Source organism: Peromyscus leucopus, chromosome 8a (assembly GCF_004664715.2).
Source record: "Peromyscus leucopus breed LL Stock chromosome 8a, UCI_PerLeu_2.1, whole genome shotgun sequence".
Lineage (NCBI taxonomy): Eukaryota > Metazoa > Chordata > Mammalia > Rodentia > Cricetidae > Peromyscus > Peromyscus leucopus.
This window is the reverse complement of record NC_051085.1, coordinates 54,050,339-54,066,951: the sequence shown is the minus strand read 5'-3', so window position 1 is coordinate 54,066,951 and position 16,613 is coordinate 54,050,339. Positions and strand designations below refer to the sequence as shown.

General features: G+C 51.6%; 1 protein-coding gene across 1 annotated transcript in view; it reads left to right on the top strand.

Annotated features, from left to right (window-relative positions):
• Window positions 1–2,788: 2,788 nt before the first annotated feature.
• LOC114691388 overlaps window positions 2,789–16,613 on the top strand; it is a 60,738-nt gene continuing 46,913 nt past the window's right edge. The window contains exons 1-2 of the mRNA XM_037200375.1: window positions 2,789–2,885; window positions 4,088–4,188. Of these exons, the coding sequence (XP_037056270.1) occupies window positions 2,855–2,885; window positions 4,088–4,188 (132 nt within the window). The 5' untranslated portion in view covers window positions 2,789–2,854. The remainder of the gene's footprint in view (window positions 2,886–4,087; window positions 4,189–16,613) is intronic.

Below are 16,613 nucleotides of genomic sequence, written 5' to 3'. Positions count from 1 at the left end.
GGTGATGTTTCACAGCAATGGTCACCCTAACTGAGACAAGTTGGTACCAGGATAGTGGGGGTATTGCTGACAGATTTGACGATGTTGTTTTGGGGAGGATTGTGGAAGGACTTTGGAATTTTGGACCAGCAAAACCCTTGAGTGCTGAGAGCTCAGTGGGCTGTTCTGTGGGAGCTCAGAAGATGAGAACATTGAGAGCCGTGCTGACAGTGGGGGCCTGGCTGCTGAAATGTCAGAGGGAAGCAAAGACTCTCCTGGGCTTTTCGTGTGAAGAATCTGTGTTCCAGTTAGTTATGGCCGAAGACTCAGCCGTGATTAACAAGAGAACAGATTACTAAAGTGAGACCTTGGTTTTGCTGGGATACTCGATGCTGGTCAGCTGGAGCTGAGAAATTAGCCGTGATTAAGACATGACCAGCATCTTTGAGGTGAAATCTTCTGGGAAGTGTTTCCTGAGAGTCAGCACAGAGAAGCTGTGTTCCCAACATGGCCAACGTTGTGCCTTGAGCTGGCATCTGAACTTGGTCGTATAGGAACCACCCAGGTGCTACCGGTTTTGAAGGCATAAAGGGGGTCGTGAAGAGTAGCTGAGGCTTGGCACTGTGTGGCAGGGCTGGAGTCATCCTTCGTTACACACAGAGGTTAAGGCTTTTCTGTGACACACAAGACCTTGTCTCAGAAACAAAAATAGGCTGGAGAGCCTGGTAGTGATGGCGCATGCCTTTAATCCCAGCACTGGGGAGGCACAGGGGTAGGGTGGTGTGATGTGGAGGAGAGTAAAGGGAGTGGGCAAAGACAGTCGGATCTCTGTGAGTTTGAGGCCAGCCTGGTCTACAGAGACAGCCATGGCTACACAGTGAAACCCTGTCTTGAAAAACAAAACAAACCAACAACAAGGCTGGAGAGTTGAGTCAGCATGCCTGCTGCTCTTCCAGCGCACCTGGGTTCGGTTTCTAGCACCCTGGAATCACTCAAAACTGCCTGTACCTCCTGCTCCAGGGCATCTGATGCCTTCTTCTGCTCTCTGTGGGCACCCGCACATAGACACACATAAATAACAAATTATAACAAAACCAAGAAAACAGTAAGTCTGCCCTGGGTTTTCTGAACAGGGAGGTTATTGGGGGAGATTACCTAACTCTCTCTCCCATCTCCTGCACCAGCTGTCTTAGTCAGGGTGGCTATTTCTGTGAAGAAACACCATGACCAGCAGCAACTTGGGGAGGAAAGGGTTTATTTGCCTTACACTTCCACATCACTGTTCATCATTGAAAGAAGTCAGGACAGGAACTCAAGCAGGGCAGGAACCTGGAGGCAGGAGCTGATCCAGAGGCCATGGAGGGGTGCTGCTTACTGGCTTGCTCCTCATAGCTTGCTCAGCCTGCTTTTTTTTTTCTTAAGATTTATTTATTTACTTTATGCATGAGAGCTCTATCTGCAAGTATGACTTTGTGCCAGAAGAGAGCATCAGATCCCACTACAGATGATTGTGAGGCACCATGTGGTTGCTAGGAATTGAACTCAGGACCATCTGGAAGAGCAGCCAGTGCTCTTAACCTCTGAGTCATCTCTCCAGCCCACACAGCCTGCTTCTTCTAGAATCCAGGACCACCAGCCCAGGGATGGCACCACCCAGAATGGGCTGGGTCTTCTCCCTTCAATCATCAATTAAGAAAATGCCCAACAGGCCTGTCTATCCACAGCCTGATCTTCCGAGGAGACACGGGTTCCCTCCTCTCAGGTGACTATAGCTAGTGTTTAAGTTGACATAGAGCTAGCCTGCACAGCAGCCTTCTCCAAACCCGGTCTGACGGCGCTCACAGAGATTCTCAGGGGTGTGCGGCGGCTTGTGTGCTCTGTGGTGAGTGACGGGTGGTTCTGAGGGCGGAGGGGAGGGATGGGGAGGAACGGGGGTGGCGGCAGAAGGGAATAGAAGGGGCAGTGGGGTGCACTGTCTTTTTTTTTTTTTTTTTTTTTTCCGAGACAGGGTTTCTCTGTGTAGCTTTGCGCCTTTCCTGAACTCGCTTTGTAGCCCAGGCTGGCCTCGAACTCACAGAGATCCTCCTGCCTCTGCCTCCCGTGTGCCACCATCGCCCAGCCCCAGGAGTGTTCTTAATGGCAGAGCCAACTCGAGTGCCTGGGGGACCACCAAGGGCCATCTTCTCAGTGCTTGGCTGTAAAAGCTGGAGTGAGAAGAGGCTCCTCGAAGGCTGAGGGACCTGGGGTCATCGCAAGCACAGCACGTGGAAGACCTGGGACGGTAGGGCGCAGGAACAAGGCTGCGGCACCTCTGCTTGGCGGAGAGCGGAGCTCAAAGGTGGTTGCTTCATGTTTCCAAATCGAAGAATAGAAACAGCGTGGCTTGTATTTCCACGCCTAACTAGGTGCGAAAGGGATGTCGGTGGCAGGCAACGCGAAGCCGCTTTCTACAGTGGGTCGTGCCATGGAGAGCCGGAGTCCAACCCCAACATCCGCAGGCACTTAGGAGAAAAGATCCAAAAGAGAGCAGGAGAGCCATAGCTTGGAGAACCCAAGTCTCCCCAGAGTCAGACAGCCCGTGCCACAGGGCCAGAGGCTGAACACTGGGCGGGCAGAACACACCAAGTCTTCTGCACTCGTTGCCAGGGCTGCCTTGTTGTGGCAACAGAGTGGCCTGGAGCCAGTGGTGAGTCTGCCTGGACCTGACTGTGGGACCTGAAAGATCCCAGCCTGGTTGGGCGGGCACAGCTGGCGCCCCGGTGGAGAGACAGTGGAGGGCGGTGGGGGAGGGAGAGGGGGCAGGAGCTGGGGCTCACACCTGCTCTCAGGGCACCTGGACACCAGCTGTGTGGACCAAGAAAGGACCTCTGGCCTGATGGTAGGGCCTGAGGATGGCAGGCCTGGAGGTGAGGGCATTTACAGTACAGCCCTGGCTTTAGTGAGATGTAGGTCGTCAGATACGTGGTGGGGGAGGCGTCTTCTGCAGAATTAAATGGAGCTGCTCGTGGCAGATTGCTGTTCCTCTTTAATTGAATGAAGATACAATTAAAGAAAAGTCAGGGGCCGGGGTTGTAGCCCGGTTATCACAGTAGCTTCCTTAACAAAGCCCTTGGTTTGATCCTTAGGACAGCAGAGACTGTGTGATGTCCCACACATGTCCTGCCAGCGCTGGGGAGGTGAGGCAGGAGAGTCGGGGATTTAAGTCATCCTTGGCTATATAACGAATTAGAGGCCAGCCTGGGCTACATAAGACCCTATCAGAGATATTTTTTATTACATTCCCTAAATACCCTTGGTGGTCATGTGAGCTCCCGCCCCCAGCACAGTGGCAATAAAGGGCAACGGTGTCAAACTACATCCCTCTCTTCCCATCAGTGTTCTGTGTGAGGCATCAACGCCCCACGCTCAGTCCTGGCTGGTTAAAAACCAACCAACCAGGACTTCAGGCCGCGCATCTGGCCCTTGGAGGATGGCCAGGGGCGTCACCTGGCTCCCCAGTGAGTCTCCCATAGGAAGCACTTCCCAAGCTGCTTCCATTACAAGTCGTCTGAAGATGCCCCGTCTGGCAACCTGTATCCATGTACGGTGTATGCTTTCTTCTTCTTCCTCCTCCTCCTCTTGTGAAGATGCAGGCTGGAGGAGAACTCCATGTCTGGAGTACGGGGGGGAGGGGACAGACAGTTCCAGAGCAAAGTCAGTTCCCGATAAATCCGAAGAAAGCTGCAGTCTGTCTTTCTGCATAGTTGAATCGTGTCTAGAGCAGTGCTGAGCAGTCAGGTAGCTGAAGCTGATATGGGGACTGGATAGGACACACCCCGTTCTGTTCTGTAGGGTCTTTTCAAGTCCATTGGTAAATGAGGCTTTGGGGATCTCCAGGGAGGCAGAGTGACCTACGGTATTGTGTTCACCCAGGAAAAACCATCCGACTGTGTAGCCAGGTGGCCACGGGGATCAGTAAAGTCACAAGGCTGTAGCTAAGGTGCATGTGCCCCATGGCTGTTGCTCTGAGGGCCCTGCCCTTCACCTATGGCTCTCTCTCTTCAGCCAGGTGACGTCATCCCCTGTCTCCAGGCCTGCCCTGTGCTGAGTGTGTGTCCTCTCTTCACAGATGTAGCTCCTCAGACCATGGCCACGGACCTCCACACTTACCACAAGGGCTTGCATCTGCCTCTCCTGAGCAGCCGCCTAGCACAAAGTCCTCACCAGCAGGTAATTAGAGAGGCCACGGAGGACATTAGAAACTGCATTAATTGGAAGGGACAGGTGTGACAGGTGTGCCCAGTGACTGAAGCCTGCATGTAGCACCTCCTAGTCGCTCTAGATCTTGGCCATAGAGGTGAAATATGCATGTAAATGTTAACACAGCTAAAACTCTTTACAGCCAAATATTGTGTGTGTGTGTGTGTGTGTGTGTGTGTGTGTGTGTGTGTGTGTGTGTGTAAAATATCAAACCCAACTCCATGGCACCTACAAAGGTCCTAGCAAAACTGAGAAATCCATGATTCTATTCTGGTTATGACCAGGATATGGCTGATCTGGACGTGGCTTGGTGGTTCCACCAGTGGAGAGCCCATGTGGCATCTGCCTCTTGGGTCCTCGTTCTTAGGGCTCTTGTTCCCACACTGCTCTCTCCAGGGTTCCTTGTTAGAGAGGAAAGCCTTAGGTGGCTCCTGAGCATCTGGGGCCCAGAACACCCATCACCGGGCTATGTGACCTCTTCCTTCCTCTGTTCTGGACTATTCATATCTGAGAGACCTATCTGATTCATACCCAGAGTCAGTGGCACCTTTGGCCACATGGAGAGGAGCTGCAACCTGACCTCAGTCCTGGTGGTGAATCAGTCTTCTCAGATGCACCCAGACGTAGGAAAGGGCTTTGGTGAGAAGATAGATGATCAGTCCTTCAGAAAGAGGGACAAGCTCAGCCAGTTGGGGGTTTGGAGACACTTGCAGTTCTGTGAATCCTGGGTGGGGGATTGAGGACATTTTCCTCGAATCACAGTTTCTAATAGAGCCCAAGTAGGGCCTGGCATGGCTTCCTTGTCAGTCTGGTCCCTACCTGGACACCCGATAGGTGAGATGCTGAGGCCTAAGTGGTCGGCGGAAGCACAGGGGACAGGCTAAGGCTGAGGATGTGTGTTGTGTGTGTGTGGCTTGTGTGTGTGTGTGTGTTCAGAACATTCTCTGGAGGGGTGCTTCCTGCCACTCCCCACCCCCAGGCCATGATGGGTGCAGCTGGAAACAGGGTCCAGAAAACAAGCAGGATACAGAAACACAAACCACTCACCACACCACAGCACATACTTGCAAGGAAGTCATCCTAGACGCCGCAATGTTCCTCTCCAACACCTCTGACAGTCACAGCCACAGGCTCAGGCTGAATGAATGCCTGCATCTGGAACCTGGCGGTCCTAGACCACCTCTGTATCCCATCAAATGGAACATTTTATTTTGCATCTTTATGGCCTGCCTGTCAAATTCACCATCTTCTTTCCCATTGCTGCCTCAAGAGTTCCCACCTTGTTACTATATTATATTCCTGGCCATTTGACCCTCATCCAGGCACCTCCACCTTGCACATCAGGGTCTCTTGGAGAGCTTTCGGGAAATACCTACAGTGGGGGCCTTACTTTTGACTTAAGTCAGAGTGTCTAGGAATGGTGCCTTGGACTTCAGTATTTTTAACCAAGCCGGGTTCGGGGGAGAGGGTGCAACAGGCCTGATAAGAGTCGCCCCACCCTGCACAAACAGAGGTAGTCTGTTCAGCCATAGCAGCACCCCAGGGGAGTGGATGCCGCCGAGAGAATGTTCCTACTCCCAAGTGTGGGTTTTACCTCCTAAGCTGTGGTTCTTCAGAGCTGGGAGAACGTGACTCCATTCCTGGGAAGCAGGTTCTCCAGACCCTTGGGGACCTCCCTCCTCCTCACCTGGCTCCGGCTGTACTGGACCCCAGTGCAGTCCAGGGCAGCCTCACCATCTGGCATCATCTGCAGTTCCCCAGCGGCATTTCCTCTCTCCCCCTTCTCACTCACAGAACAGGATTGTTAGCTGTTGCATCTGAATGTGAAGTTTCAGCCACAGACAGGTCCATGTGTTTGAATATTTGGTCCCCGGCTGGGGGTGCTGTTGGAGGGGGCTGTGAAAGCCTTAGGGCGGCAGGCATGGTTGGTGGAGGTACATCGTGAGGGCAGGTCCTTGAGGGTCCGGGGCCCTTTCAGCCCTTCTGTCTGCCGCTGAGACGTGGGAAGACTCAAGCTCCCACTACCACTGTCTGGGCTGTTCTAACCGTCATGCATGGCCGCCATGACGGACCCTCTGAGCCCGGAGCCAGAATAACTTGCTTCTGTGAGGTATTCTGTCACAGCAAGGAGAAGAGTTGTACTGAGTTTGGTCCCGCGTGGTGCCCGGACACATTCATTGACCAGGCATGTGACTGGTGACTCACGCTCCTTTCCCAGTCCATGTTCATGCTGGTGACTCCGATGCTAACGCAGGACCTGTGTTGTGGGCTGTGGGTCATTTTCAGTGCCTGGAGCTCACAGGCCCTGGGATGGGGACTCATTGCTGAGCGCCCTGTCTCCTCCTTCCTGTCTCTAGTTTCTGACTTCAAAGTCCCTCTGCTGGGAAGCCCCTCTGTCCCGCCGAGAGCTGCACTACTGTACAGCCCCTCTGCCAGGAGGCTTCAAGTGTTTGATTACACGAGTTAATGGCTTTTAAAGCTCAGTCATGGATTCTCACAGGGGACCAGGCCTCTTCCCTTCAACCTACAGGTGCCTCATACTGATGTGGCCAGCACTTCATTGTCCCTTTGCCTCCAGACTTCCAGTCCACATCCTGCATGGGCAGCCCAGCTCCTGGATTATGCCTTCAACCTCAGGAGAGTCCTTGGGTTGCCTATGGAGGGTACTAAGGATTGAATGCAGAACTGTGTGCATTGCTAGTCAGCATTCTCCCGAGTGTATCTCCAAGCTAAGTCTTTTATATGCTATTTCATATGGTAGTTATATGATAAAAATTATCTTAAACCACATTTTAAATTTAGGTGAAACAAGAGACTTACAAAACGCATGCATGCCAACTTTTCCTAGTATTAGCTGGAGCAGTCAGTTTCTCTATTCAGTTTTCCATGAACATTCCTGACTGCCAATTTCTGTACTTGTTTACCTTCTTGAGACCACACAGAATAGCGTCTAAGTGAAGCTAGGTCAGTCTTTCTGTGTGTGAGTGTGTGTATGTGTGTGTGTGTTATCCTGATTCTTTCACATTCTTACCTTTATAATCAGGAGAACCTGCTCTTCTGTTTTATTTTTATGTTTAACAGTGTGTATATGTCTGTGTCAGTGAGTGGGTTGGTGCACATGGGTGCAGGTCCAGAGGAGGCCAGAAGAGGGCATCAGATCCCCTCGAGCTGGAGTTACAAGCAAATGGGAGCACAAGTAGGATGCACTCTTCCCTGCTGGGCCATCTCTCCAGCCCCACCCCTGCTTTTGATAAATGGAAAGAAAGAACTGACTTAAATTACTTGAATAAGTCTACTCTAAAGACCAGGTGTTTCAGGAAGACAGTATTTAGAAACCAGGCTCTGGGAGGCCATCAGACCATAAGGTACCCTCCTGAGAGGGGGGTCAAGGTCCTTGTAAAAGGACGCCTCATCAGTGCCCTCTCCTCTCTTGCTCTGTGCCATTCAGGAGTGTGGTTATGGCCATCACCACACACTAGGTGCTCATGCTGTTCTTGCATCCTGAGCCTCAGAGCTGATGAGACAGACTTCTGTCCTTTGAGATATAGCCAGTGTGTGTGACTCTGTGGTCGCCCCACAGATCTTTTCCCGAGGCTTCATTTTCCTTTTGTCATTTAACCTCACCTGTCTCATTTTCCTCTGTAATTTTTCCATTGAAATGATTAGTTTTCAAGCTAGATGTGGTGGTACACACCTTTGATCCCACTACTTGAGGCAGAGGCAGGTAGATATCTGAGTTTGAGTCCAGCCTGTGGTCTACAGAGTGAGTTCTAGGTCAGCCAGGGCTATACAGAGAAACCCTGTTTCAAGAAAACAAAACAAAACTTTGTTTCCAACAGTGCCCCTTTGTTTCCCCCGGACCTTGGACATTGATGTCAGTGAGCACAAGTGTGAGCTTGCCTTCTTTGGCTCCTGGGGCATGACCCATGCTTCAGTGAGGCTCCCAGCTTCAGTGCGGTCTTGGAGTCTGTTTGGGAACACACTCCATTTGCTTAGGAGGAGATGTGCATAGTCCTTGCTGCCCCACCCAAGACCCAGCAGCACCTCTGGACAGTCACATCCACCTGGTGTGTGCAGATAGACCCCTGTTTTCATTCTTAATAAATTTTACTCAGCAAATGTTTACTGTATTCTTTCCAGTGCCAAGCATGTGAAGCAATCGGGTTATGCCAGTTCCACTGTTTGTCTGTACCCAGAAGTGCTAAATTCTGGATAAAAAAAAAGCAAAAAATACCCACCAGTCAATTAGAAGGCTGTTGACTGGCTCACAGAGTGGGTGAGGGGTCTAGAGAGCTTGCTTGGAGAAAAGGCCAGAGTCATGCAAATTCTATACCATGCCAGTGTGCACTTGGGATGAGTTGGAGATGATAACAGCTGATGTAAACAGCAGTGGTGGACCTGGAGAGGAGGGGTGATTTTGAAACTACCTGCTGGACGGCACACATTAGTACTGGAGACTGGCCAGGTGGTGGCGGCACACACCTTTAATCCCAGAATTTAGGAGGCAGAGGCATGCAGATCTCTGAGTTTAAAGCCAGCCTGGTCTACAGGTGAGTTCCAGGACAGCCAGGGCTACACAGTGAACCTTATCTCAGAAAAACAAATAAATAAAACAAAAAGCCCTGGAGACTGACGATTGGAGGGGAAGGGATGAAAGAGCGTCAGATGGCCCTAATTTTCTGTCATGGTGGAGAGGGGACATTTTGGGAAGATCCAAACTTGATCTTGGATTTCAGGAGGGTCCAGAGCCCCCTCAGTGGGTGTAAGTCTGAGTGAGATGGTGTCCAGGGCTTGATATGGATGTGGAGTTGTGAGAATCCTGGAGAACAGAAGAGAAGGAGCGCCGAGCCCCAAGGGAGAGTGGGGAGAGGGAACTGGGGTCGGTAAAGCCTGAGACTGACTTGCAGGAAGCAGGCTGAGGATGACAGGAAGGAAGAGACGGAGGTGGTGGGACTCACGAGGGCAGGAGAATTATCCCTCTGTGAGCAGAGATGACGTAAAATGAAGGGAGGAAAAGAGGAGAGCCGGTGGCTGGGCTCGGCATGCTGTGACAACCGTGACTATGGCAGGAGCAGGTCCCGTGGGTCGTGTGGCAGAAACCAAAGCCCAGTGTGGGTCGGTGAGAGTGGGAGCTGATGAGAGGGTGAGGGAGATTGGGGCAGCTGAGAGTGGTGGGGAGCTGCAGAGGCAAGAGGGACTTCTGTTGGTCTTCTAGTCTTTCTGGGCTGTCACGTCACACAAAAAATTGTGCACCCCCAGGCCTGGCGTCTGGTACATTTTGGCAGGGGTGTGCCTCCCCTGCTGAGAGTGACTGCATCTCCACCCCCACTCCCAGGTCCCTTTTAGGTCACTTCCTGCTTCTTTCGGTCCCACACTAGAGCAACCTCCAAGCAGCTTTTTCCCACCATAGATCAGTTTGTGTTGTCTCAAGTTCTCTGTGTGAAAAATCCTCCAATCTGGACTCTCTGTCACCTTGATATTGGGGAACCGATGTCGTCAGAGTGTGTGGTGTCCTGCTTCATCTCCCAGCAGCGGCTTGGCTGTCAGGTCACTCCGTGATGGACATGTGGGCTGTTCCTAGTCAGGGCTGTTCAAATGGAGGGGCTGTGCTTGCTAGTTCCAGGCTCTGTGCACACGGGTTCTCTCTCGGACAACCACCTTGAGTGAAGGAGGAGTCTCACAGTAAAGTAACTAATGAAGAGACTGTGTGGAGTGCTCACACACACACACGGGTGCTCACACACACGGGTGCTCACACACACGAGCGCTCACACACGGCATTCCCACTAGCAAGTGAGAGTTAAGCCATGGCATCCTAGCCAACACTTGCAGTGACACAGTTGGGTCTTAGCTGTTTCTTTTTTTTTTTTTTTTTTTTTTGTTTTTGTTTTTTGTTTTTTGTTTTTCGAGACAGGGTTTCTCTGTGTAGCTTTGCGCCTTTCCTGGAACTCACTTGGTAGCCCAGGCTGGCCTCGAACTCACAGAGATCCGCCTGCCTCTGCCTCCCGAGTGCTGGGATTAAAGGCGTGCGCCACCACCGCCCGGCAGCTGTTTCTTTTTAAGATGGGGTCTCACGATGTAGCCCGGCTGCCTGGAACTTGTTATGGACACCAAGCTGGCCTTGGGCACAGAGATCTGCCTGCCTCTACTTCCTGGGTGCTGGAATTAAAAGTGTGTGCCACAGTCTTAGCTATTTGCATGTGTGCGTGCGCGTGCGTGTGCGCGTGCGTGTGCGTGTGCGTGTGCGTGTGCGTGTGTGTGTGTGTGTGTGTGTGTGTGTGTGTATGTGTATGTATGCGTGGCTTCCATACATACGTATGCATCATGTGCATGCAATGCCTTTGGAGACCAGCAGATGGCATCCGAGCCCCTGAACCTGGAGTTACAGACTGTTGTGAGCTGCTATGTGGGTGCTGGGAATTGAATGTGGGTTCTTTGTGAGCGCTGCGGGTGCTCGGCACTGCTGAGCCATTTCTCTATCCCAGTTTTAGCTCTTCTTAAAGGTCTGTGGCAGAATCTTGCTGCTTTCTTTTTCAGTTTATGAGTACAAACTGCTGGCTATCATTTTTATTTAACAACGCTTTATCTTCTCAATAATACCTAATTTTGCCTACTCTGTGTGTGTGTGTGTGTGTGTGTGTGTGTGTGTGTGTGTCTGTCTGTCTGTCTGTCTGTCTGTGTTGTCATGTGTGTATGGGTATATGTGGCGGTCAGATGACAATCTCCAGCATTATCCGTTCAGCTTGTTTGGGCTGTTGTTTTGACAGCAGGCTGCTCATTGGCCCGGCCCCTGCTGAGTTGGCCAGGCTGGTGGCAGTGCTCTTCAGAGATCTGCCTGCCTCTGCCTTCCCAGTTCTGGGATTACAGTCCATACCACCACATCCAGCCTTTGTAATGTGGGTTCTGGGGCTTGAACTCGGGTCCTCACAGTTGTGCTGCAAGCACTTTGCCCTCTGTACTATCACCTGGCCCCCGGCTTGCCCACTTTAAAACTGTTTTCTGATTGCTAGTCTTACTCGTGTCTCGAAGAGTCCCTGGCCTCACCGGAAAGTGATAGATATCTACGGAAGGCAGTTTCCTTTTCCCACAGTCACACGAGGATAAGGACCAGGAAAACCCACTATGAGCTGGCAGAGAGGCCTTGAGTTTATCCCGCAGGGAGACTCCCGGCAAACTTGTAGATGCTTTCCCAATGACCTCTACACAGACAGTGGGTGCAGAAGCTGGACCCAAGCACTCTGGAATTAGCTCAGAAGCTGTACACATCACTTAGAAGCCCTCTTTCTATACATGGGAAATGGACGGGGCCTCGAGGGAACAATGTCTGGGTGACTACCCCTTCTCTGTGAATTTAGCTCAGATTTACTTGTTTGTTTTGTTTTCCAAGATAGAGTTTCTCTGTGTAGCCCTGGTTGTCCTTGAACTCATAATAGACCAGGCTGGTTTCGAACTCAGAGATGTGCTTGCCTCTGCTTCCCGAGCGTTGTGAATAAAGGCATGGACCACCACTGCCCAACTTAGTCCAGATTTTTTTTTAAAGTCCTAGCTTCACCCAGATAGCGGCTGACCACCAGCCTTCACTTTCCTCACTTCCCGATTCTTCTTCCCTCTCCAAACTTCTTGGTAGGATTTTCCTGAGCCTGGATGCTCCTACTTCCTCATTCACCCATCCAGACTCATGCACTGGGTGCGGAGGGCAGCCAGCCAGGAGGCCCAACAGGCAACTCATGCTTCAAGCCTCCCTCCTTGCAGGGGGCCCTGCTGCTCTGCCTCAGTGAGCTTTTACTGGATCTCGCTGGCCTTGAACTCACAGAGATCTGCCTGCTCTGCCGCCTGAGTGCTGGGATTAAAAGCGTGTGCGTCACACCCAGACATCTCAGCTATTCTTTTTTTAAAAAATATCTTTATGTGTATCCGTATTTTCCCTGCATGTATGTGTATCATTCAATGCATGTGATGAGATAACCAGTCTGGATCGGTGTGACTTGGGGGTGGGGGACGTTGCATTTCCAGTGCCCTACTTCCTTGTGCGAAGCCCCTCTGAGCCAGGAAACAAGCTGTCGCCGTCCAAGACCCTGCAACAGAAGGATTCAGTGTTCTGTGGAAGGAAAGTGTAACAGACACAGAACCCGTGGGTCTGGCCCAGCACAGCTGCGGCCCTTGTTTTTCTTAAACATTTTCATTTGTTGCTTTTGCTTTAAGAATCTGGGTTTTCTTTCCTCGGCGGCAGCGACTGGAAGCATCAGCATGCAAATCCGTCATGGAGACGAAGCAGGGAATGGATGACAGCCAGAACCTGCTCCAAAAACCAGTCCATTTTGCTGCGCCAGCGTCCCCAGATGTCTCCGGGGTGCTGGGTGGCCTTTGTTCTCCTTGAAGCCCTGGAGTCACGGGGTCCCCCTTCTTTGTCTCATTTCACCACCGCTGAGTTGAGGGGATCTGGTTTGAATCTACTGCTGGGCCCTGATCCAAGTTTCCGCTGTCACCGAGGAGGCAGGGTTGTGTCTGCCCCGCCATCCCCTGGGTATCTGGACCAGTCTCTTTGACACAAGGAAGCAGAAGACCCACAAGTCACCAGACCCTTGTAGCCCTGCCAGGATCGTCTCTGGGCTTGAGAGGCATCCGTTCCCACATGCCCTGTGCAGGGGATGGTGATAACTGAAGTTTGCAGGGGCCCTGCCTGGCAGCCAGTTTTCACAGCCAAAGGAAGCCATGTGATGAGATAATAGTGACATGGCCATGGCAGGGAAGATGTTGCTATGGCAACATAGCAGCAGGACTCTCCCGGGATGCGGCATCACAGCACAGCACACTACAGATGACGTCGATGCCGTGTTAGTCTCTGCAGGGCTGGCACACTTCCCCTCCTGCTCAGGCTCATCAGAGACCCTGAATTCAGCTTCAGGAGAAAACGGAGGCCAGGCATCTGGTGCCTGCTCCTTCCTTGGTCAGGCCATCTCACCATCATCTCATCATCGTGGTGCCACCAGACACAGCCTCTGCTCAGCCTCATAGGCTCTTTCTGCTCCCTGACGCTTGCTTTGCTTCCAAAGCTAATTAACACCAGGCTCCACTAATGTGCTACGAAGTTCCCTGGGGCTCCTGGGCCCCACCACCTGCTCTTCGGCCCTTCCACTCCATTTTCCTGGTTTTCCTCCTTCCCCCAAGAGGATGCCACTCTGACCCTGTCGTTGACCATCTAGCCCCCAGTACAAAATGTTTGTTTATGATGATCCTCTGTGTGTGTGTGTGTGCATGTGCACACATGCGTGCATGCACAGAAGCAAAAGCTTGACGAGACAATATTTACACTCACCGTGTAAATGCAATCTTTTCCATATTATATAGAACAAGTACATTATTTTCTCTTCTATTATATAAAATATTTTGCTGGCCGTACTTATTTGATCACATGACCCCAGTGGTTTCATGGTTTGGAACGACCCGTTCAGGTTCACATGCCTGACCAGGGATGGACGGCTCAGACCCCTCTCTCCTTCCCAGCACCAAAAGTGGAGGGGGCGGGGCTGGCTGGTGTCACTGTTGTAGGAGTACCAAGATGAGGCAGACATGGAGGTCTCCCTCCAGTCCGTGTCCACAGGTTCGCGAGCTGCTTACCTTCCTCATTGGCCAACAATCAAAAGAGGAGGATTTTGCAAATCCCAATAACTCAGTGAAAGGAAAACCAACCGAACTCTAGTTTGTTAATATAGATGTATCATGTCTTCTCTCTCCCCCTCTCCCCTCTCTCCTGGTCTCTTCCATCTCTTTTTATCAGAGAAGAGATGGATGTCCAGCACAGGGTCTCATGCATGAGGAGCCAGGGACTCCACCACAGCCTGGCATGGAAGTCTTGGAAGGAATTAGGGGTAAAGAGTGTGGGAGAAAGAATTAGGATATGGCCGCTTCCGACTCTTAAGTTAAATCCTGTTTGAGGCCAGGACACTGAATCCCGCTTTTCTCAAGTCCCACTAAGACATTAGACCTCATCATCAAGATTCAGTGAGAGCTGGGTACAGTGGTGCACACTCAGAATCCTGGCACTCAGCCCAGGAGATTTGCTTCAAGTTCAAGTATCGCCTCTGCCACATCGTGAAACCCTGTCACAACCAACCGACCAGACAAACCATTGACAAAGATTCGGCGGTCACTGAAGCAAAGAAGTTCAAATGAAAAAGATAGGGAACGTTAAAGAAATCACACTCCATGGGCTGGAGAGATGGCTCAGAGGTTAAGAGCACTGCTTGTTCATCCAAAGGTCCTGAGTTCAATTCCCAGCAACCACATGGTGGCTCACAACCATCTGTAATGAGATCTGGCGCCCTCTTCCGGCCTGCAGGGATATGTGCAGACAGAATATTGTATACATAATAAATAAATAAATCTGTAAAAAAGAAAGAAAGAAAGAAAGAAGGAAAGAAAGAAAGAAAGAAGGAAAGAAAGAAAGAAAGAAGGAAAGAAAGAAAGAAAAAGAAAGAAATCACACTCCAGAAAGAACCAGAAAAGTCGATCTTGAGTTTGACTGTGAACCTGTCGCTGCCGAGTCAGGAGACCAGTTGGTACGGCTACGATCTCGGACCCAGGGTCTGTCGTGAGTGAGTCACATAAATGCTCTCCCATCAGGCACACCCGGTGCACAGACATACATGCAGACAAAACACCCAGACGCGTAAAATAAAGCTAGTGTTCTTGGTTGTGAGCCTAACCTCTAACGCCCGAGCCATCTCTCCAGCCCCAATAAATAAACCCAAAGAAAGACAACTTAGTTGAACGTTTCTGCTATTATTACCACCTGTCTCAGGGGTTCTGTTGCTGCAATACAACACCACGGCCAAAAAGCAACTTGGGGAGGGAGGGAAGGAAGGGTTTATTCGGCTTACACGTCCATATTGCTGTTCATCATGGAACGAAGTCAGGACAGGAACTCAAACAGGGCAGGGACTGGAGGTCTGTTTTCTGACAGAACCCAGACCACCAGCCCAGGGATGGCACCACCCACAATGGGCTGGCCCTTCCTGCATCAGTCCTTTTAGTGAGGCAAATGCTTTGTAGCCGGATCTTATGTATGGAGGCATGTTCTCCGTTGAAGTCCCCTCCTTTCAGGTAACCCCGGCTCTGCCAGGCTGACGTTGATTGCCCCTCCCCGAGGCAGTACCTCAGTCTTTGCTGCTCATCTCGCAGGCTGGCGCCTGTCTTCCGTGGTACGTTTTGGAGTTACGGAAGAGTTCTGACTTTATCTTAGTCTCCATGTGATTCTGGAGACAGGTGATGCGTTAGGGTTTCATTGCTAACGACAAAATACCCGGGGAGATAAGACAGCAAAGATCCATGTGTGTGGGCTCACAGCTTCATAGTGAAGTTCAGTACACGCTCAGCTGAACCCGTGCCGAGTCAGAGCGCAGGGCAGACGGGGGGCACGGGGGATGCGGGCCTCTCATCCCCGCCGCCCCCACGCAGCCCGCCGCCGCCCCCACGCAGCCCGCCGCCGCCCCACGCAGCCCGCCGCCGCCCCCACGCAGCCCGCCGCCGCCCCACGCAGCCCGCCGCCGCCCCCACGCCACCGCCTTTGCCGTAGGCCCACGCCCCACGCCCCACGCATCCCCACCTGATCATCCTCAGGTGTGCGCACGTCTTGCAGCCCCGTTTCCTCTCGCAAGGACGTGGAGTTAGGTCAGGGCCCGCTCTGTGAACTCAGCTCAGTGGCCCCCTTCAAGGCCCTGCCTCCAAATGCAGGTCCTATTCCGGGGTACTGAGGTGGGGGCTTTACCTTGTGGCTATTGGGGACCAGGAGAGCCCGAAAAACTCTGGAGCCTGAGAGTAGATGAGGCTGCAAGTGTTGGGGATAAGGCAGGTGAGGTGACTGCTGATAAACATTGTTCTTTTGGGGGGGCATGAAAATGTTCAGAACTTGATTATGGTGACCACTGCATACCTCTGCCAAGTCCCACTGAAGCCCATTGAATCATGGGCTTTAAAAGGATTGAGTTTTGAGTATATGAATTACATGCCTCAATTTTAAAAACTGTTTTTTTAAACTTTATTTTATGTGCGTTGATGTTTTGCCTGCATGTAAGTCTGTGTGAGGGTGTTAGATCCTGGAGTTACAGACAGTTGTGAGCTGCCCTCTGGATGCTGGGAATTGAACCCGGGTCTTCTGAAAGAGCCATCAGCTCTTAATTACTAAGCCATCTCTCCAGCCCCTAAAAGCTATTTCTAATGATGTGTATACATGGATGTGTGTGTGTGTGGGGGGGGTATGTTCATGTGTATGCGGTCAGAGGCCGGAAGACGTCAGAAAACCCTGGAGCTGGAGTTACAGGTGGTTGTGAGCTGCCTACCGTGGGTGCTGGGTCCTCTCGAGAGCGGATGTGATCTTGACCTCTGAGCTATCTATC